This window comes from Strix aluco, chromosome 1 (genome assembly GCF_031877795.1).
Source record: "Strix aluco isolate bStrAlu1 chromosome 1, bStrAlu1.hap1, whole genome shotgun sequence".
NCBI classification, from domain to species: domain Eukaryota; kingdom Metazoa; phylum Chordata; class Aves; order Strigiformes; family Strigidae; genus Strix; species Strix aluco.
Genome location: NC_133931.1, coordinates 72492113 through 72513349, shown reverse-complemented (window position 1 = coordinate 72513349; position 21237 = coordinate 72492113). Strand labels below are relative to the sequence as shown.

General features: G+C 40.6%; 1 protein-coding gene and 1 long non-coding RNA gene across 2 annotated transcripts in view; one reads left to right on the top strand and one right to left on the bottom strand.

Annotated features, from left to right (window-relative positions):
- Nucleotides 1-982: 982 nt before the first annotated feature.
- Nucleotides 983-19109, bottom strand: FRRS1L (ferric chelate reductase 1 like). Its single transcript, XM_074824959.1, has 5 exons — nt 18877-19109; nt 17013-17097; nt 16387-16525; nt 13003-13249; nt 983-12541 (listed from the first exon to the last, which is right to left on the bottom strand). Exons 1-5 carry the CDS (start codon nt 19082-19084, stop codon nt 12369-12371), a joined length of 852 nt encoding a protein of 283 aa, XP_074681060.1. The 5' UTR covers nt 19085-19109; the 3' UTR covers nt 983-12368.
- A 268-nt stretch (nt 19110-19377) lies between these two features.
- LOC141923549 (uncharacterized) overlaps nt 19378-21237 on the top strand; it is a 35009-nt gene continuing 33149 nt past the window's right edge. Inside the window, exon 1 of the long non-coding RNA XR_012623329.1 lies at nt 19378-19750. This is a non-coding gene — a long non-coding RNA (uncharacterized LOC141923549). The remainder of the gene's footprint in view (nt 19751-21237) is intronic.

The window sequence follows — 21237 nt, the reverse complement described above, 5'->3', positions numbered from 1 at the left end:
TTCTGTGGGGGCTGGAATCCACAACATGTGAACTACTCAAACAGTTTTCCTTTCACAGCTTAACACAACCCTCCAGCAGGTACTAAAGCTATTGGTAACACTACCATAAAACCCACAGAAGGATCTTCCTCTTTCTTCTTGAAAGAGAGATGCAGCATATACTCTACAGCATATTACAGAAGTTGTATACCTCTGAACATTGAAAAGGGCATAGATACAGGAACTTGTTTTTCCTTTTTTTTTTTTTCCTTTTTACAATTTACACACAAGTTTAACATTATGTAACATCATGGTAGAGCTGTGTCCACCAGGACTTTGGTGGAGCATTTCTTGCATGATGCAGATGTCTAAAAGCTGCAATTACCCTGAGCACAATTGGTTTTAACCTGTAACACAGGAATACAACTGTTCATAGCCCAGCTTTAAAGGCAGAGCAATATAAAGACAACAGGCTATAGCTGAGACCTATCCCTATCATCATCCCAAGGAGGAAGGGTAGAGGTTTTTCCACACACTCCCTGTAACCGTGTTGCATCCTACAGCTGTAGCTGGGCCTAGCCAGTTTCCTAAAGCTTTTACACTGCAGTCCTACCTGCCCATGCTGCAAAGCCTTTCTCACCCATTACACATCTGTTCGTGCTTCTAGAGGTCCCTGTTGGCTCCTGCAGCTCCTTGTTTTCCTTTGCTGAACAGATCACATGTAGGTTTGACAAAGTGCTTTAATTTCATGCAGTGGAGGCATTTATAGGCCTACAGGTACCTTGTTTCATCCTGATGGCAATGAGGCAGTACAAGCAGTTGTCCAATATGAGAAGCTTTTATTGCACCTTAAAACGATACTGTTGCTCACTGCTCTTTGATCAGATAGATCTGCCTCCTAGCAGGGCATTGAAATGGATAACAAGTATGTATTGCTCCTCAAACCTTTTCTCTTCAGTTCCTACAGAGCAGAGGAAGCATACCAAAAAGAGACTCTAACGGCTCATTATAATACATTTATTGCATTAAAGTTCAATCAGCAAGTGTCAATTAAGATTTACACAGGAATGAGAATACAAATCCTTCTGCTAGATAAACAGAAATGCCAGCAAATCAAATCTTCATAGGCACATCCTTATCCCTTTGATTTTTCTTTAACAGACTCAGGCAGTCATGTTCTTCAGGAATAGAAATTAATGTCACCTCTTTGACTTGAGTGAAGCTATAAATATTGATTTACATAAGCTGAGGATTTGGTCCCTACTGTAGAAAAAACTTTCCAATGCTGTGTTTTACTATTCATTATAAACAGCTAAACATATCAGAAATTTTAAAAACCACTCACAAACCCACAATGCAATTAAAAAAAGACTTCTAACTCATGTATTACCACAACATGAACACTTAAGAACAGGGACATGACCATAAACATCTGAAAACAATCTCTGAGGTGACAACTGAGGCAGGATGTGTGGTCTTCACAAGATGCACATCAAGCTCTGAACACTTAGTTCCACAACAGATTTCAAACAGTAACTGCAGCCTTAACAGCTGGTTTTGTTTCAGATTTGAAATGTTACGTGATTTTAGATTAGATGCCTATTCAGGTAGAAATTGCACTGATACATTTTGGTTTAGGCATTTTTACAGCCGTAGATAAGTAGTGCATCTCGGGGTCTGATACTACCAGAAGTTCTCAAACAGTCCCTTTGGATGTATTTTTGCTATTAGTAGTTCTTCAAGGGTGAAGAGGGCAGCAAAGGAATGCTTTGGTGTCAGTGTAGAAAACATGTATGTGCCTAAAAGTGCAGGTGTGGTAAATATTGATAGTCCTCGGTGCTCTCCTGTGTAGAGGGAAATATAAAATGAGGTATTAACTAGGAAGAGAGAAGCTTGCAACTTCTGTCTGCTGCTGCATAAGCACCCATGAGTTTGTGCACTGAACTGAAGCTTTCTGAGTCCCCCTCAAGAGATCCCAGGCATACTTAGATCTTATTCACTCGATGTACAGTCAACACAACCCAAAGTTACAAGCTGTCGTACATGTGATACCAAAATATTGGGTACTGAGGCGGTCAGGAAGCAGAAGAGACAGACAGCGCTCACAACAGCAAGTTAATCGTTATTTATACCTGAAATAGCCACAGGAAACTATGCAATAACTCAGTAATGAAGCCACAAGGTGTCAGCACTGGCCTGAATATTTAGAAAATAACTCTATCCCTGCTCCAGAGACTCGTTTGCTTGAACCTGTGTTACTGAACATTTGTGAAGGTTCAGTTGAGGTTAATCTCACTTCATTAATTCACCTCAGTTTAATGACAAAGTAATATGCTCCTCAGATGAATGAAAAATACTCAAACTACCATAGTTTCAATAGTAGCAGGACCAAGTAAAAAAAAATTTTAAAGTTCATCATTAAGATATAAACTTTGTATCTTTAGGTCATTGGCACATACCTTTGTATTTTGGGCTAAAGAAAAAAATTAATCTTTTACACAGATCAACTGCTAAAATGAGATGAGTACAAATTAAATGTAATTTACAAAATAGGGGTAAAAAGAAAATGAAAACCATCTGTTGGGAACACTGACTCTGGTTGTACCCAGTGATTATATCAGTGACTGACTTTACTGCAGAAATGACTTTGTTCAGTACCTCAGTATATGGTATTATCAGCAGTGCTATACTTGAATGATTCATGTAGAAGACTACAAATCCTGTGCAGTTAACAAGGGGAATGGAATTCATGGCCGTAAGGCAGAGCAGTCAATAGCACCGACACAAAGATGTTCACTCTGTGGACCAGCATGCAAAACACAGCACCAGTAAGACATTGGGATGAACAAAATCCAGAGCACTCTCTTGCAGGGTTAACCCACATGGTAGCCACGTGCATGGAACAAGAGTTGGATACAGAGATATCTGAGTAACAGAATAATATTTTGGCTTCATCAGGTTTGTGACAAAATGCCTTATCAGTCCGTCAAATGTTATGTAGCACAAATAGAATATAATTTAAGACCCTCTACTGAGTATATTTAAGGCCTCTGTTGATCATGATAACTTGGATAGTGCACAAGTAGCTGACACACATGAGATCTGTCCTTTCTTGCAGCCTGCAACTATAGGGCAGCAACACTACAAACACAGCAGAACACACAGTGTAAAAGCAATACATTTCTTGGTGCCTTGAGCCAACGCTTCTTCTCAGACCACCAGCAAGGAGCTAAAATACCTGCTCAAACATGGGAGATCTCAGAAATTGAAGCATCCCTGTTTGAGAGACTTCTACAGCCGCTTTCACTTGCTGAACATTAATGGGGGTTCCTCCTGTCTGTTCCCAATCTCTAATATAACTGCATCTTCTTATTTTCTGCAAAACCCTGCTCTGACTGCTTCAGGAGCTACTCTGTCTGGCCAAGCAATGGGGCAGTAATGACAGTAGATAAAGAACACCCAAATGTGTAACATTGGCAACTTGATTATAGTTGCATCAAACAGATTGCAAAAACACAGCATAGAGGTCACCACAGGAACCTCTACCTTCTACTAACTTATAGTAAGTGAGAATTGGGTTGATATTTTTTTAAAATACAGATGATTACATTTATTTACATCTTCACTGTGATTCTGATAGTGAAAAAGAAAAAAAAAATTAGTCCCCCACATCTGTTATTTTGCTACTGTGATTAGCTTCACTGACTTAAATGGAATTATTCAGGGTAATAAATTCAAGCCCATGGCACAGGAAGGAATTGTTAACACAGGGCAGCAGCAGAGACTTCTTTAGTCTCAGAGAGACCTTTTTTTTCCCTTTTATAAATGCCATACCACACATTTTCATAGACTAAAAAGGCATTTATTATAACAGGTTTATAAATAGTGTTGTCTGTCACTGTCAAATAGCTAACAAGGCTCACTTGAACACCAACATTTAGTATAAAACAGATGTTACAAAGCAATATTTTATGGCATGCACTGATTGTAAAGTAGTCCTGTAGGTCACCATAATTTCATTATGTATTTTTCATTCAGCGTTACTTTGCTGAAGAGACTAGTGCATAAATACAAAGAAGTTTGATGATTATTTCTGGACTACAAAACCCCAGTTCTGCACGCCTACCCTACCACATGCTCATTGACTTCACATGGATGCTGGGTATTGGCATACAGAACAGAGCCTATAGCATAAAGAATGCAGAACACCATTTAGCACTATAGTTACAAGTTGCTTATTTCTATGTTTTATCTGTTTATTAGTCTTGAGAACGCTGAACAAAGTCAAAAGGTAGAGATGACATTTCAGGTTCAGCCATTACACTTCATGTAGTACAAAACAAAGTGTCGTTAACATAGTTACAACAGCGTGCTTACTTGCAAAGAGGTTAAAGCAAACCAGACCTCAGGTTATATTAATCAGAAATACCAAGGCATACCAGGCATCTGCTTTAACCTAAACAGAACACATGATGCTTCAAATATGCTTACAAAATACATCTGCTTAAATAAAGGCTGGGGACATCACACAAATATCAGGGTCCCACCATTTCATTTTTCTAATTAGTTAATAGGTTTGGAATGTCATCTTTGACTATGTATGTCAAGACTTGAATGATACTTCCAGCTTTAGAGAAAATCTGTTGTGGTAATTTTTTCTATTTCAATTTTTATCACTGGTTTCATATCACCAACTGTGAAAAAATAAAAAAGCAATCATCGCTTTATATGTGAGCAGTCCAATATTTCAGAAGCAAATAGCATATTTTGTACTTAAATAATAAGATTTTTTCCTCCTAGATTTAAATATGGCATCTGTGCTTCCTTTCCTATTATCCTAATACTCTATATGACAATATTTTCTTGATTTATTAAACTTAGCCTTTTTTCATCTTGTTTGGAAAAAAAATGCAAATAATACTGTAAAAAAACACTAATGTGAGGCTAATTTTTGTACCAAAGGTGACAAAAGGTTAGTATATAAAAACGGCAAACATGATACCCTAGCACGTAACACCTCAGGTTTCTATATATTATTCTGAATCGCTTTGCACCATTCACCCCCGCCAAAGGAGTTAGGGAACATGTAGGATTCTTTGTTTTGTCTTCTTTTCTTTCCAAATAAAAGTCTACCCTTTTGTTTTTAAACTCTCTTGTATAATTCTCAGACTCAAAGACACACAAAAATACCTTCAGCAAATTTACATTTCCTAAATATTAATTCTGGGAAGAATATTTTTCATTAATCTAAACTTTGCAGATCACTGTGGTGAAAAATCAGCAAGAATATTTTTTTTTATTCCTTGGCACACAACCTAAGTGAGTTGTTCCTCTATTTAGTCTTCTACTATTACCATCTTAAGAAATTGAACTGAAAGATGTTAAGCTCAAGAGAGATGTGAAACTAAATTAGGCAATATCTTGCAATCGCTAGTCACCATAAAACGTTCACTGCCCTGAGTAGGCATTGAAGCCATAAAAGATTTGCAGCTGTTTGGCACTTTTGAGAAATGCAATTACTTCTTTAAAAATGTAAACATGAATTTGAGTAAGTATCATTTCGAAACAGCTCATAAAAGTACTGCTACCAGGTAATTCTGTAGCACTCTAGTCTATAAAAACCATAACACCTTTACAGAAAGATTCTTAAGAGCCCCATATAAAAGTTCACCTTATAAGAACCTTCCTAAATAGCCTCTCATTGCAGATCGAAATGAACCTATATGGAGCAGCAACAGCTGTTCTAAAATACAGGCTGTGAAGTCCTGCACATATTCCAACCTCACATCAGTTTGAAAGAACATTCCTATTTAGAGAAGAAACACAAGTAGGGCAAAAGCAACAGTTGTGAAAGACTGTGAAGCTGCATCAGACAAAGTTCAGGTTGGACATTAGAAGGTTCTTCACCAAGGGGGTGGCTGGTGACTGGAACAGGCTCCCCAGGGAAGTGGTCACAGCATCAAGCCTGTCAGAGTTCAAGGAGCATCTGGATCATGTCATTTTATTTTTAGGTAGTCCTGTGAGGAGCAGGGAGTTGGAGTCAGTGATCCTTATGGGTCCCTTTCAATTTGAGATATTCTATGAGTGCAATTCAAACTACTTAGCAATCCAAGGGAAAAAAAAAAAATCTGCCCCTTTCCTTACAGCAGATTCGTTGCTCTTGCCAAGTCAAATCACAGATTCTCAAAGCAAGTAATGTCTTTTAAGTCTGCTTTTTCACACCTATCAACTCCACAAGCTGCATACATCCTCCTTGACATTTCAAAATTAGTTTTTGCCTCACTATCTGAGCCCAAATTAGGAAAGTTAAATAACCAAGTTCAAGCATACATAATTTACCAAGCCCACTGTAAAAATAAAACGAAAGTTACCTAAGTGATTATTTCATACTAATAAAACAGGCTTAGAAAAGGAAGGTTTACCTAGATCTTACCCTGTATCTGCAAAAATCAGATACCTTGACATACAAATTGCACAGAAATAACTACATACAAAAAAAAAAAGTGTGGTGGAAAGTTGACAAATGGTCAATAAATATAAATTATTTTCTTTTGGTTAATTTTTGTACTCGGGAAATTGAGATTTTCTTTAAAATCTTCCAGTTAGATATCCATTATCGGTGCTGGGCAGGCTGTGGGAGTGCTGCATTAGGCCCTAACACACCACTACAGAAATACAGATAGTGAAATTTTAATTAGGAAAATAGACAATGTACAGTGAAAGGTATTAAGAAAGGATGCAGAGTCTCCATCTTTTGATACTCCTACTGCTGCAGCAGTAGTTTGTAAAATGGCCAGTGAGCAGGTACATGCACAGCACTCAACTGTCACTACTGTCTACAGGGTCCTGACAAGTTTTCATACCTCTGAAGGCAAGATCAAGCCTCTAGCTCTTACCTTGGAGTATCAGGGGAGTACAGATCTTGAGGCACAGTCTCACCTTGTCCCCACATCAGCCCTTACGCAGCTAGGACATGCATTAAAGCTGACAAAGTCAGACTGTTCCTTCTATTCACATCAATTAATATTTGCTCGTGATTAAAAGTGCCAGATGTGCTCAGCCACATGTAAACACATGCAAAAATAGGAAGAATGCCAAAACCATTAGTCCTTCGTTGTTATCCAGCCTTACTACCAGTCTCTCCATTCTTCTATCCCAAACTATCTGAGGTCACCAGTGCCTCGATGCGTAGCATTCAAGCAGACCGCTTTGCCTGTTCATGACACGCTGTGGAGTCAGAGTTCAAACAGAGGATGCCAATTCATGCAGGTTACGCACATACACAGCTCCATGAAGCACCAAAACAACTATAATATTTAAACGTGTTTCTACTTCTATCATAAACCTAAGGCTCTATACAAAGTTATACTTCATATAAAATACTAGCACAATAGATATCTCTGAAAATAAGTGATATTAGACCTTTTGTAATTCTGTGAAATATATGTTTCCTTCTCCTAAAGCTATTACCAAGTATTTTTCTTTAGGGAAACTATTTGGAGATGTTAAAAAAAAAAGGGGGGGGGGGGGGCAGGAAAAATACATCTGCTACACATCAGTGTGTCATACCAAGGAAACCAAGGAGTCAAAATGCAATTTAAATGCTGATAAAAGTTATCAAGTTTGTATATAATTCTGCCTCTAGAGTATGGCATGGTGCAAACTTCCAGTGGACCCAGAAAGACCAGACAGATGGTCTGTTCTCTAAAAAGAGAATAATTTGTTTCTTTATAAATGTCTGATGCACTGGATGGATGGGAAAGTAAAGAGAAGACAGACAACAAAATAGGGAGACCTGCATCTTCTCTTAAAGTTACACCAGTCATTTACTTACAGATAACTGGAGTATCATCAATGACACAGATTTTTATTTGTGACCTGGATAATCATGAAGACAGCTGTGTGTCAGTCCTCCTTACCCACTAACTCCTCTTCACAGCTGGGCTAAGACTTCTCAGGATCATTTCACTAAATAGCATAAGGCATCTGTGGAAACAGGGACAGGACATAGGCTAGTGACAAGGAGTGTGGTACTTTTCAGAGAAAGACTAGACATTAACACTCACAGTAAGAACACCATCCACAGTTTGGCAAAAGAAGATCTGCATATTTAAGGGATTTGGTGTAGGATGGGTCGTGCTGTTTGTTATTTCCATTTCACAGTAGCGATTGAACACATGGAGGCAGTTGCAGGGCTCTACTTCTTGGTTCAGACTCAGGATATGGTGTCCCAAGCGAGCTTCAAAACTGCTGCCTGGGATTGCTGATGTACACCACACTCTAGTCATTCTCTAATCCCTATGTTAAAGACTGGAAAAGTCAGTGACAAACACAGCTTTCACAACTTTTAACCCAATCTGGGGGGGTTCCTCAGATTAGGGAGACTACAAGTGGTTTTATTTCTTGCTATCCAAGTATTGCAAAACCAATCAAGAAAGACAAGAAGGCCACAGAGGGATTTCAAACTTTTCTCATCAATATGTTCTCTTTCAAAACCCAAGTATTTCCCTTATAATGACAGAATTTTGAAGAAAGCATCACCCTGAAGCCAAGGGTATTATCAAATATTGTTATCAAATCAGCTAGGCTTTTTTTGGAGGGGGGAAATCAATGAGCATCTAGGATTAACTCACCTATACATAAATATATATAGAGAGAGAGCAAAGGAAAAAAAATACTTTTCAAAAGTCTATCCTCACCACTTATTTTTTTCTCTTTCCTATCCTACTTATTATTAATGTCATGTCAGGTCTAGCTTACTATTTGTAGCAGGGTACCAGTCAGACACTACAGTCAAAACACAAGGTCCCTTTGCAATAGGCACTGTCACAAATACAAGCAGCTGATTTCTCTTCCAACTCACTTACAAACTTTAAGTATAAAACATTCTAAATAAGATGGACAGAGTGAGCAGAGGGTGATAATACGGTTAATGTAATAACCAATGGTCACAACCGAATTCTGTTCTACATGGAAATAACATATTCAAGGATGTTAATTAATGCCTTATGGTCTTTGCCAGTCCTATCTTTCTAATTAATAATCAAAGTTAAATTTACAAAGGACGCTGTACTCTAAACATGCACTTTTGAAATTCTATGCCTCTATATGTCACCCTGCAGCAAGTAATTCTCAAAATAAAAGCACTTTGGAACTGTGTTCGTTAACAGCTGCTTGCTAGTAGGCACCATAAAGAAACCAAAATGATTTGGAGAAGGAAATGTCTGCCTCTTTTTCCAAAGGAGGCCTTTTCCTCTAGCTTGTGTTGGTACCTGTTAATTAGAAAAATAAAAAAAAACCTATTTGGAATGCCATAATCACTTAACATCTACTTTGAAGAAAGTTACTTTGTAGTAACTTTGTATAACGGGGATCAATCCTGCTTTTCAGTGTTAAAAAAAACCCAACCAAACAAAAAACTTAAACACATGAAAACTAAAATACCTTCCATGACAAGTTACTACGACCACTCAAATGTTAAGATTTACCAAGTGTCATACAAAATTAAATACCACTGAGTTAAAGTCTTTTCATTTCTCTTATGGCCTTTTTCTTCTTATGTTTCTTCCCGACTAGTACTTTCTAGAGACTTTTACCTTATTTGTTTGTTGACTTAAATCTCAGATTCCTGCTTTTTCCACTCTGAAGAACAACTCTCAGACAAACTCAGTGCTCAAGTCAACCATCAGTTAAAAAGCTGAAGAAAATAGATTGCTTTGCTGCTTGTTGTGGTCTTTTATTTCCTCACATTTGATTAGAAATACTTAATTAGTGCTAATTAAATACTTTGAAGCTTGGGTGAAAGTTTTTATAGAAGTGCACATTTCTGCTAATACTTCAACAAGAGAAAAATATGATGACAAAGACACCAGACAGCACACTGACAAGTACATTGAAAAAGAAAAAAAAAAAAGTATTTTTTTATCCTAATTGAGAACATGGGTACAGCTGAAGTTTATACTTTGTAGCAGACATATCCTTAAACAGCTCTGCCTCTGCTCTGAATTTGCTGTTGCTTTAGAGTCTGAACTTTAAACACACATGACTCCATGTAAGTGGAAAGCAGCTTTACGGGTGGTGTACATTTACCTTGGGATCATCCTCTTTAACATACCTCTGATGCTCAGGTCCAGCCAGGCTATCCTAAATCCAGCACTGTATTAAAGAAGGAAAGAGGAGCCACAACGGGTTTCTATCCTACTTCAGTACCTTTCAATTATTAGATTAGCCCTTTAGTGGGTAATCAGGTAAATGCCTGAAACTAAAATCATAAATATAAGGCCATAAACTAAAGCAACCCTGAGGCTACTTTAAATAGCTGTGATCTCTGAGAAGGAACTGCACTATCTCCACTGCCTACAAATTAGCACAAACAAGAAGAATTTGCCCTAATGATTTCCTCACTTCACCTGGTTGCTGAATATAAAACTCAATATCCAGGCTTCAGCTATCTGCTTCAGCCAATCTTAAGGCTAAATTTTACAGCCATTGTGGACCAAAACAGACCTTCCTTATTAGGTTGTCTCCACTATATACTTCATTGGATGATGAGTAGGTTATCCAACTTGAGAGAAATAATTTATACTAAATAAAGCGACTATATGCACTTTTAAAGTTCACTTCATTCTGAGTTTCTCTTCCCCCTCCTGAACTCTACTCCAGTAATTTTAAGTGAACAAATCCTTAAAGACATCAATGAAAATCTATATTACTAAGCAATCTTTCTTTTGAAACAGGGATAAAGTGTTTGTGAAGGAGATAAATTAATTTTCAATCGAATTCATATACTTTAAGCATAGGTTTGAAGAATGCTGAGCCCCAAAAAATTAAGTCTACAAACTTCAGTCTGTGAATAATGATGCAAACCCAGCAAAGCTAGATAATCTTTTTGAACTCTATGCAGCAATGAGAATAGAAAGGAGGTCCATCACATACTTTACCAGATCCTGTTACAGAGTCCTCAAGCGTACCACATTAGATAGAACTTTGGCACAATTTAAATTTTAATTCTATTTAAATAGAATTTCAATGCAAGTTGGGAAGTGAATGAGCAGCCTTATCTAAGCACATTTGACTGCTATATGTAAACATGTGTCATACACTTCAGTCACGTGAAGAACAGAAATTCTCCACAAGAACTCAAAGTTTTTCACAATATTCTGTGGCTCGTAAATACATTTTGACACTTTCCATTTCTGTAATATTTAGCATTCATCTTTGTAATATTTATTAGTGATAAAAAAATCTAATGTATTTCCTCTTCAGCTTATCTTTTTTCACAGTAACTACATTTTAGCAATGGTTTGATGAAACTAAAAATACTGCTCTTCTTATTAATCCCTATCTTTCCTTACAATTATATTTTCATTTCTTTTTAAGTTAACACCAGCTGCCCATATTCATCTTTAACATGAACAGGATATACAGGCATACAACACAGAAAACCACGATTACTTCATACTATTACACAACTGCTTAAAAACGTATTTACATGTCAACAAAATTACTGTTTTTTCATAAAAAGAGAAAAATTAATTTAATCTATTGGGAGGACATCCTATGGCTTGTTGGGAACTTTTATATTCTGTATGTTTTACACCTGTTTTTCCTATGCATGGAGAGTTTACATTACTGTATTCTCCCTTCCTCTGGTTTAAATAACTTCATATCTCACTTATAAAAGAAATAGCCATTTCTTTCAAGAAAGCTGTTGAAACACTATTATTGTAAAGACATTCATCACCTCTTTTCCATTAAAAAAAAATCATGTTAATGCTTGATTATGCAAGTTTAGTTTTGGAAAGTACCGGAGCAAGTAAACCTTGGTAAATACAAAAAAAAAAAAAAAAAAAATTGAGAGAACCGTCCATTACCGAAGGGCAGGCTTTATACTGCTGTGTCAGTATCCAGATATTAAGTTCAGAAACTGCACTTGGAGTTGTGCTGTCTGCTCCAGAAGTAAGAAACAGCATTATAACATTTTCCCAAATTTGCCTTTTGGGAGCAATTTGGAAGGCAATTTTGTTATTTGACAAGAAGTCCATCACTAAATTTGCCTAAACACACATACAGACACCCCTCCCAAACACACGTACACACCCACACGCACACACATTGATTTTACAAAAGTCTCCTTTTCTTTAAGCAAGTAGTCACAACACTGAAAATATTCTCCTATGTGTTCACTGATTATTCTTAAATGATTTGTCACCACTCTGCCACTCAAAGGAGATGGTTATTGCATGCTCCTGAGAAGCTAACTATGTTCAAAAGCAGCTAGATGAGGATGGTGGTGTGATATAAATTCCGATAGAAAAATGCATCGTCCATCTGTATAGCTGTCCATCCTGAGGAACTTCCGCTGACAAATTCTTGCTATCTTCCATCAGTCATGGGGTTCCCATCAATAAATAGAAGGTCAGTGCAACAATGAGGAGCAAGCAGAATGGAGAAGAGAAGGTCTGATAGGCAGCTGATGGCATGAAAATATCTTCATACTTGTAAATACTGACAACACGCTCTGATACGGGTGGTGAGTCTATATCATGGCGAGTTATAGAACCTTTAACAGGTAAGGGCAGAAAGAAATAATGTCAGATGCATTTTTTCTGTAACTCTACCAAAGAAACGGGTAGACAGCCAAGTAATTTTCAAACCTACAGGAGCATGCAATATTACACTGTCAGTGAGTAGGGTCATTTCTCTGCTTTCTGAAATTAAAATTCTGAATAAAACAAATGAAATTCAAGTAAACAATAAACATCCTTCAAAGGAATTCAGAACTTCTAGTTATGAAGTTCTAAATTTAGCTTTGGGGAGTGGGGTAATAGCTATATAGCCATGAAAACATGACATGTAGGAATCTGTTATTTATCTTGTCTTCTTTTTTATCTGTTTTTAAGCCCCATCCTGCCAGAATTTTAGTTCATTAAAAAGAAGGGGGTCTAGTAAGGATAATGTAATTGAAAGACATTTATCAATTTTGGCACCTCAGTTCTGTCAGTAACACAGAAACCAACTTACCCTGAATTGCTGGGCCCCAAGCAAACAGATAGTACCAACTCAAGTGCAGATCTACGATGGTTTCCTCTCGGGGAACATATACAGGACGCTTGAATCGACATGTTACACGATTGTTTTCAAAAACCCCTTCTTCATCTCTAGCAGGATTTCTCTGGATTTCTTTAGCCCACTGACCGACATTATAGAAGTGCTGTATTCGGACTCTTCCATTATCATCATGAACACAGGCCATGACATCATCTCCTCCCTGCATGGTAAAAACATGTTGGTAGAAGGAAAACAAAAGTGTCACAAAGCATTTCCTCATTAATAATTAAAATTATACACAAGACCTGGGACTCTCATTCCTTCTTCCTCAGTTATATATACACAAATATTTGTTTCCCTAACCACGTGTCTTCAATCAGATTGAAAAGCACAATATTTATTTACTATCTCTGAATTCTCTTTTGGACCTTTCTAAGAGTTATTTTACCTAACATATATAACATATTTGTAAGTCATGATATCACCCTGACATCACAGAATTAATTAATCAGTGGAAGGCTGTTTTCTTTCATAATTTGTGAAGTTCTAGGATCCTGCTTCATAAAAACTTGCAGGTTTGAATCCTTGATGTGTACAAACTCCACTGCATCAAATCATGGACAGAAAGCCAATATAATTTAGTAAAATAGAGATGAATCTACTAAATATGGGAAAATAATACCATAAATTACTGTCTGTCTTTTCTGATCTCTTCTGATGTCCACTTAAGGGAACATCATTTCTTATATCTCTTAAGAGAAAATGAAAGATGTCAGCATGTAGTAACAGAATATAGAACACCATAGGATACAAGAAAAAAAGTAATATGTGTTTCTTCACATAGAATAAACAGCCACCAAGCACTACAATAAAGCAAAGAAACAGCAGACAGAAGGAAGTGTGAGACAATTGTTTGTAGAGGCCATTCATAGAAATATTAAACCAGTTGCTAGAACAGCTACTCACAGTCACTGCCAAAGTGGAAGAGCACTGTATCACTCAGGGATTAGCATTAATTTGAGAATACTATTTCATAGAAGCCTTAGTATCAAGAACCATTAAAACACTGTGCAACTTGGATGAATGCCATTTTACTGAACACCACTGCCACAGGTATCAGTGCCATATTAAATACAGGCCCTACTCTCCAAGATTAATCTTTCTGATAGGTGATGCTGATGGCAGACAGGATGCTTGCTAGCGTGATAATCTCTCAGTTCTTTGTTATAGGGAAAGGAGAGAAAAAGGGTGCATTTCAGCTCTCTGGAAATATTGCTATGTGGATTTGTAAAAGATGTGCCAAAAGTGAGGGAACAAGGGGACAACTAGGTAAAACACATGCTTGAACAGTTTCTGCACTTCGGTGCTGCTGCAGGCAACCTTTCCAGCTTCTGTCTTGAGCCTATCCTTGCTCTCCACAACTTGTTTTCCAAGTTTAGTTTTTATACATCTGGGCACAAATCCCTCATTCTTAAGTACAAAGAAGCAAAAATAAAGCTGTTTTCACATAGAAAAAATAAAAAGGAAAGAAAAAAGCATTCTGAATCTCAATTAACAGAATGACATTACAAAATCCTGCCTAGGCACAAAAGCCTGCGAGGGAAAAGCATAATGTTATTTGAGACAAAGAAATAGGTCATGGGACTTTTAAAAAAACATCTATTGAGGACAAAAAGTAGGTTTTTTTCCTGAACTTCTGTAGCTATCCAGGCCACACCATTTGGATTAGGGCCTCCAAAGCACAGCCCACTTCTCACAGCTAAGCTGTTTTGACCCAGAGTCATTTTACCATTAGAGCCTGTACATCCCAGAACACCAAAACCTCCTGGAAGTTATGAAAAAGGATGAAGTCAGCAGAGGAACAAGAGAGGAAGACAGATGCTAGCTGGTTTAGTCCAGCTGACTGATGGGCATTAGATCACATACGCAGCAAATTTGGAAGCAAAACCTTTTACTTTACACTTCTTTTATTTTTGTTACCAGTAGCTGAGACTTAACATGCTGCTTGGTGTGCCTGGGACGGAAGGTAACGCCTGCTTTCCAAGGGGCTGATGAGATGCAGGCAGTGGGACCCTGGGATCTACTGCAGCTGTAGCAGAGTCACAAACTGGTAACATGTTCTCTGATAGCTTGGGGCCAAACACTTCAAGGTGCTGAGCTGCTCTGAAAACCCTGTTGAGTATTTGCATTTCCAGGCATCTAAACTCTTCCCAAAATTTTGGCTGTAAAACTGTTCCTCACAACATTAAAAACATGAACTGTTTCTTGTGACGTGAACTGTTCTTTATGGCACAAAAAACTTCTATTTTTATTGTGTTTATTTACAGTGTCATATTAAGACATATAGAGTAATGACTGAAAAGCACTGGCCCTCACATTTTCTTTCTATTTCTCATTCTGGGTCTGATATAAATGTTGTTAAGTCAGCACGAGTCTTCCCATTCATTTTTGTGGGTCCTAGCCCAGAATGTCTAAATTCTGTATTTTTTCAGACTACTGCTTACAGCTGTACAAAAGACAGTCCTGTCCTCTGACTGGTGATTTAGAACACAGGGTCAGTACTGTTTTACATACTCAGGAGTGTTTCTGTATACAACACCTACATTATGAACTGCATTTTAATCCTAAACATTTTACCAAGGATCACATCTTTGCCTAAGTCGCCTATTGCTCAGGTTTTTTAAAGTTCGCACAGCAGACTTTGCTCCTGTTTTGCTCACTGAAACACAATGAAAAGTGAAGGAATAAGCATAAAACCAAACCAATAAAATCCAGAAGAGAATGAAGACGAAATTTTAACAAGACTGCTTTCTAGAGTCTGTATGTTTAAATTAGCAGGAGTCATTTTGTCACACATTTTTGGCTTCCCTGGAACACACAGGTATGAAAGAAACAAAAAGATTTCCAAAGTTTAACAGTGAAAGCCATATTTATATAGCTGAAAGTCAGCTGATTTACTGAATAATAAAATTATTTACTATTTAGCTTCTGATGTGCCTTTTGTCCAAGTAACACTGACATAAAGCATGACAGGACATTTCCACGTGAATTGGCTTATCCCTGAGGACTTTTCTAATAAAAAGGCAAAAAGCTAATAACATTCAGTTATTCAGAGCTGAACCAAAATACTGTTGTAATTCTCAGAGAAGGAAAAGGACATGTTAGGAAGGATGGCAGTTTTCTGCGAGGCAGTAGGCCTGGCTTCTGCTCCCAGGGTGGCTACCAAACAGTGCTTTGTTTTCAGCAAGTCAGTTTTTCCTTATATGCTCTGTTTCTGACATATCAAATATAAACCATTTGTATCCTAGCATGCAAAAGTGTGCACACTGTCAACATGAAGAACTGTACATGTCTTACCATTTTCTTGTCTGAGGAAAACCCCACTGCCACCCAGCCATCGGTATCGGCACTCAACTCGAATTCAACATCAGCTCCTATTCTACGGTAACTTAGAAAGTAGTCACAGGTCTCCGCATTGCATCCAGGTTTACCGTACCTATATGGAATTGGAAATACATGAAACTTTTCCTCGTGGTTTCCTGCGATGGAATTTAATTATCTTTCTGCAAGAAAAAACTAAAAGAATGCATTTTGGCATAATGGCAGTAAAACATATTATGCTATACACAAAGTACCCTTAAGTGTTTGCAATTTCTACTCTTTAGTGTAAGAATGTATAGTATTTAAACAGTACAGCAAGCAATTAATTACACACACTATTACTCTGTTGACCTTCCTAGGCCTGGTTTTGTAAGTCCTTCATGAAAATACAAGAAACGTGAAATAACTGTAGTTCTGTAACTGAGACATATATCCTTCAATAATCTAGTTTTCTCAGATAATATAGTCCATAACCACATGTTCGTATGTTCTTAAATAATAAGCATTTATTCAAATGAATACAGAACATTTACCAAAGTCTCCAATGTAATCAGTCAACATTTGCAAACATAAAGGTATCTGCACTCTTATCTCAGACTGACCTGAAGCATCCCTTGGTTTTCCCACAGTCATCCACTCTGATTTTTGCAAATGGATCCACAGGAGGAGCAGTAGGGAAAGGGTAACCTGTATAATCAGAATACAACATTGCGAAATAAAATACAAGGAATAAAAAGCAATAATACTAAAGAGAAAGGGTTCCAATAGCATTTACTTTGTCCACTGGTAACTGAGCTGTTCAGCTGAGAGACTACTTTGTCACATACACAAACCCTTGCTCAGATGGTCCTGGATCCAGGTACCAAAGTAACACTGATAACTGAAAACAAAAATGTTCTCAGGTTTTCTACATTCATCAAGAAGGGAGAAGTATGCCAAGGCATGGCTCTGCTACACTGAGGGCAAAAGTTAACTTAAGGCAGAAGGAACACGGACTAGTGCAGTCAACTAACAATTAGGGATCTCCACTCAGCTGTCTCTTTGTGCAGTCTTAGTCCCCTCAGGAAATCCATACGGGAACGAAATCTGACTCCTTAGCCATAAATGACAGTATCAACTATAAATGCAGGGCACCAGATTCAGAGCTGTAGGAATGGATACTGAAAGGACCTGTATACTAAATATACCCTCCATTAAGTAGTAAAATAAAACGTGCATTGCAATAAAAGGAAGAGAGTATCAAAACAGGGAATTGCCTGCAGTAATGACCTGCAATCACTTGTGAAGGAAGACCCTGAAGAGTTGGACAATGAGAGGTATGATTCCAAGCAATCCCCTGTCTGCTGTATGACAGTATACCAAAGAGAAAGTGTGAACATTTGCAAACAGACCTTTTCTGTCTTGGCTTGTAAAAGTTTGTGTCTGTTGCATGAATATTTTAATAGGATGTTCTTCTGCTTAGCCAACTGACAATCAAAGTGCTAGTTGTGAAACTATAAAGTCCTCTGGAAGCAATTCATTGAGGAGCAAATAAACACTGCAGTTAGTTACAGCATCTGCAGACAAATGTTTAACTTACACAACTCCAGGCATTTGGGACACCTAATTCACTCTCCTAGATTTCTGACAGTGCCAATGGAGAGAGAAAGTATGCTGAAAACTGCAAATTACAGCCTCCATTAACCGTTCTAGGGGCCTGGGTAAATGACCCAGCATAAACACGTTAAATCGGCAAAATTTCACAGCAGCCTGTAGCGGAGCATCACTGAAAGCCTGGTCACGGGACACCCTATCCTCTCACATCTGCCTTTTCTTCAAATGCATCAAACAACCGGGTTTCAATGAAGCCTAGCCACAAATTTGGAGTTTTTAACATTCTGCCATTTGTAAATGCAAAAAACCACCCCAAAATCCAGGACTACTATGTTTCTTACCATGTAGGACATCACACAGCATTTCGAAAGCCACAAAAAAAAAGACTCTTTTTTAAATGAGCAGCCCGGAAAGCTTTTCACGGCGGGGTTTGCCTCTCGGCAGACGAGCCATCGCCGGCCGGTCCCCCTCGGCGGGACAGGGCCGGAGCCCGGATCCCCGCGCCCCTCCCGGCCTCCCGCCGCGGCCCCCGCCGCTGCCGCCCGACCTGGGCTGCGCCGGCCCCCACCGCGGGGGGGAGGGTGCCCGAGCCCGGGGGTGCCGCTGGGGAGCGAGGCGCCAGCCCTGCGGGGGGCCCGGCCGTCGGGCAGGGCAGCCGGGGCTCCCCCGCGGCCCCGACCCCCGAGAGGCCGGGCTGGAGGCCGCCCGGGCGGCGGCGGGGGAAGATGGCGGCGGGCGCTGGCCTTCGTGCTGAACGCCGCCGCCGCCACCGGGCCGCCGCCAACTGCCTGGCCCGGCCCTCCCTCCCTCCCTCCCTCTCTCCCTCCCTCCCTCGCCCTGCCGGGCCCCGCCGCCGGCCCCCGGCCGCCGCACCCTCCTCGGAGAGGTAGCGCAGGTCGTAGAACTCGCTGGCGAAGGTGCCGTACGAGGAATCGTGGTGGGGCCGCGCCGCCTCCTCGCCGTGCTCCCCGCCGCCCGCCTCCCGCCTCCCGCCGCCCTCCTCCGCCGGGCTGGCGGCGGAGCCGGCCAGGAGCAGCAGCAGCAGCAGCCGCCGCCAAGCGCCGCGGCTCCGCACCGCCATGGCGGCGGCGGCGGAGGGGCGGGGAGGCGGCGGCGGCGGCGCCCGAGCGCGCCTCCTGCGCGGCCGCCCGCGGGCTCCTGCGCCGCTGCCGCCGCCACCGGCGGGGGGTGGGGGGGTGGGAACCGGCCCCGGGAACGGGCGGTGCCGGCGGTACTGTGGGTGTGTGTGAGGGGACGGTGCGAGAGGGTGTGTGGGGGGAAAGGCGTGGGGGCGGGCGGTGCGTGGGGGCAACTGTGTGCGTGGGCAGCGCGGGCCGCCCCCGGCCCCCCCACGGGCAAAGCCCCGGCAGCGCCGCGCCCTCCGCCGGGCCCTCCGCCGAGGGGGTCACCTCGGCCTCGACAGCTTCCCGCGCCCCACGGCCCCACGCGAGGAGCACCCCACAGCCCCCCGCGAGGAGCACCCCACAGCCCACCCCACCCCGCGGCAACGCCGCAGCCGGGACACCTTCTCCCACAGGCCGGGCGCGGCTCTCGGGGGGCAGCACCAGGCCGTCCCCGGCCGCCCCCGTGGCCTCGATTCGCCAAAACCTCCCCACATGTGCTTCAGGAGGGCGTGATGATAAATCCTGCTCGGTAGTTGCTGGGTGAACTTGTCTCTTCTCTGACTTATTTTTAATGACTTCCGAGATGGGACTGAAGGCACAGCACGGCTTAGCATTCGTTTCAGGTAAAACCCCACGCTAGCGAGCGTTCGCTGTCTGATTGCGTGTGCTTGCCTTGTGTTTTATGCAGTGTAACTGGCAGCGATACGAATATGCTGAAAACCTGGCAGAACTGAAAGAAAGCCCAGCTTGTGCCCCCAAAGTCTGCTTGGGCTCTTGTAACTGATCAGGGCTGGACTTGTGGCTAGGCATTAAGGGTATGTTTGTGTTCTCGCTGTGCTGTGGTATCTACGGGTTGATGGAGGAACAATGACCTTTCATCCCCTGTGTTCACCGAAGTTGCTCTTTTCTTGGGTTTGGATTGCCATCCTCTGGTTATAACTATAGTTTCTTTTTTATATTGTTACGCATGGTTACGCTCCATCCTCTGAGACCCTAGAAGAAAATTCAGCAAAACACCAGGGGGGAGGGAGGGAGAGAGAAGAAGAGTCATCAGTCAGCAATATTCTGAAAATTACAATCTTTTCTTTTTCATATCGATGACCAAACTGAGTTAATTTTTGATGGGGCACTGAGACTGCCCAAGACCTAGGCTGTGTGAGGGATAAATTCATTCCCTTGGGCTGCGTGGTTGCTTGTAATACCAGAGTGAGCTGGGCTGCATCGAGTGGAGGACGTTAATTCACGTCTCCACGCCTTAGTCCAGTGGAGTAGCAGGCTATCTCTCTCTGCAAATAGAGGAACATCCACACAGTGGTATAAATAAGTTGCAAAAGCAATTTCGATCGCATGCAAATTCAGCATGTTCCATAGTAGTGTATGGAAAAAGCTATGGGAGAGCAACACCCAGCTCAAGTGCAAAAAAATGAGTCCCTTCTTCCCACCTCACTGAGCTTGGCAAACTTTACCAGGCCAGTGGAAAACAAGCAGAAAAATGGCAATAGCGAAACTCTTATAAATCAGGCTAACAGGAAAATAAGGCTGCAGCTTATTCTTTCTGGCAATAATCAACTGATGAAGGCCCCCCGTCTCCTTTTTGAAATAGCTAGCCGAGGGTTGTGATGCCTGTGAAGAAGCATTTGCTCAGCGAGGGAACAGCTGTCAGCTGCATGCTGGTTTTTCCTCCCTGGAAACAGGCTTTAGCGCACTGCGATACAGGCGATGCTTTGCAGTTAGAGTAAACACTTAGGATATTTATCATGCGTTGTTTGTACCTACATGACACCTATCATTTTAAATCTGACAGCCAAGATAAGTGTCTGTGATTACAGTGGAGCCACACTTATTTTCTAGGGTGAAGATATGGCTAAGAGGCTGACCCTATTGCATGTGCCTCCCTCCTAGTAAATCCTTAAAAATTTAATTAAAAATTAAGATTTATTAATAAATTAAAATTAATTACTACAGACACATTTTTTTCCTTAGCAGAACCTCTTGTGTTTGCCTTAAGGTTGTTCCTATCACAAAAATGGGTTGCTTATAGGAAGCAACAATGTACTGAGACTGGTCGAGCATTACTGAGTACCTTCAATTTTCAGCAGACAGAAAGGTC

What these genes read in the sequence shown, in the direction of transcription:
- FRRS1L (XM_074824959.1), bottom strand. Translation starts at nt 19,084, where the DNA reads ATGGCGGTGCGGAGCCGCGGCGCTTGGCGGCGGCTGCTGCTGCTGCTG. An exon ending in GCGCTACCTCTCCGAGGAGG is followed by an intron (nt 17,098 to 18,876) that starts GTGCGGCGGCCG and finishes CTGATTATACAG; the next exon opens with GTTACCCTTTCCCTACTGCT. An exon ending in TTGGGGCCCAGCAATTCAGG is followed by an intron (nt 12,542 to 13,002) that starts GTAAGTTGGTTT and finishes TACCTGTTAAAG; the next exon opens with GTTCTATAACTCGCCATGAT.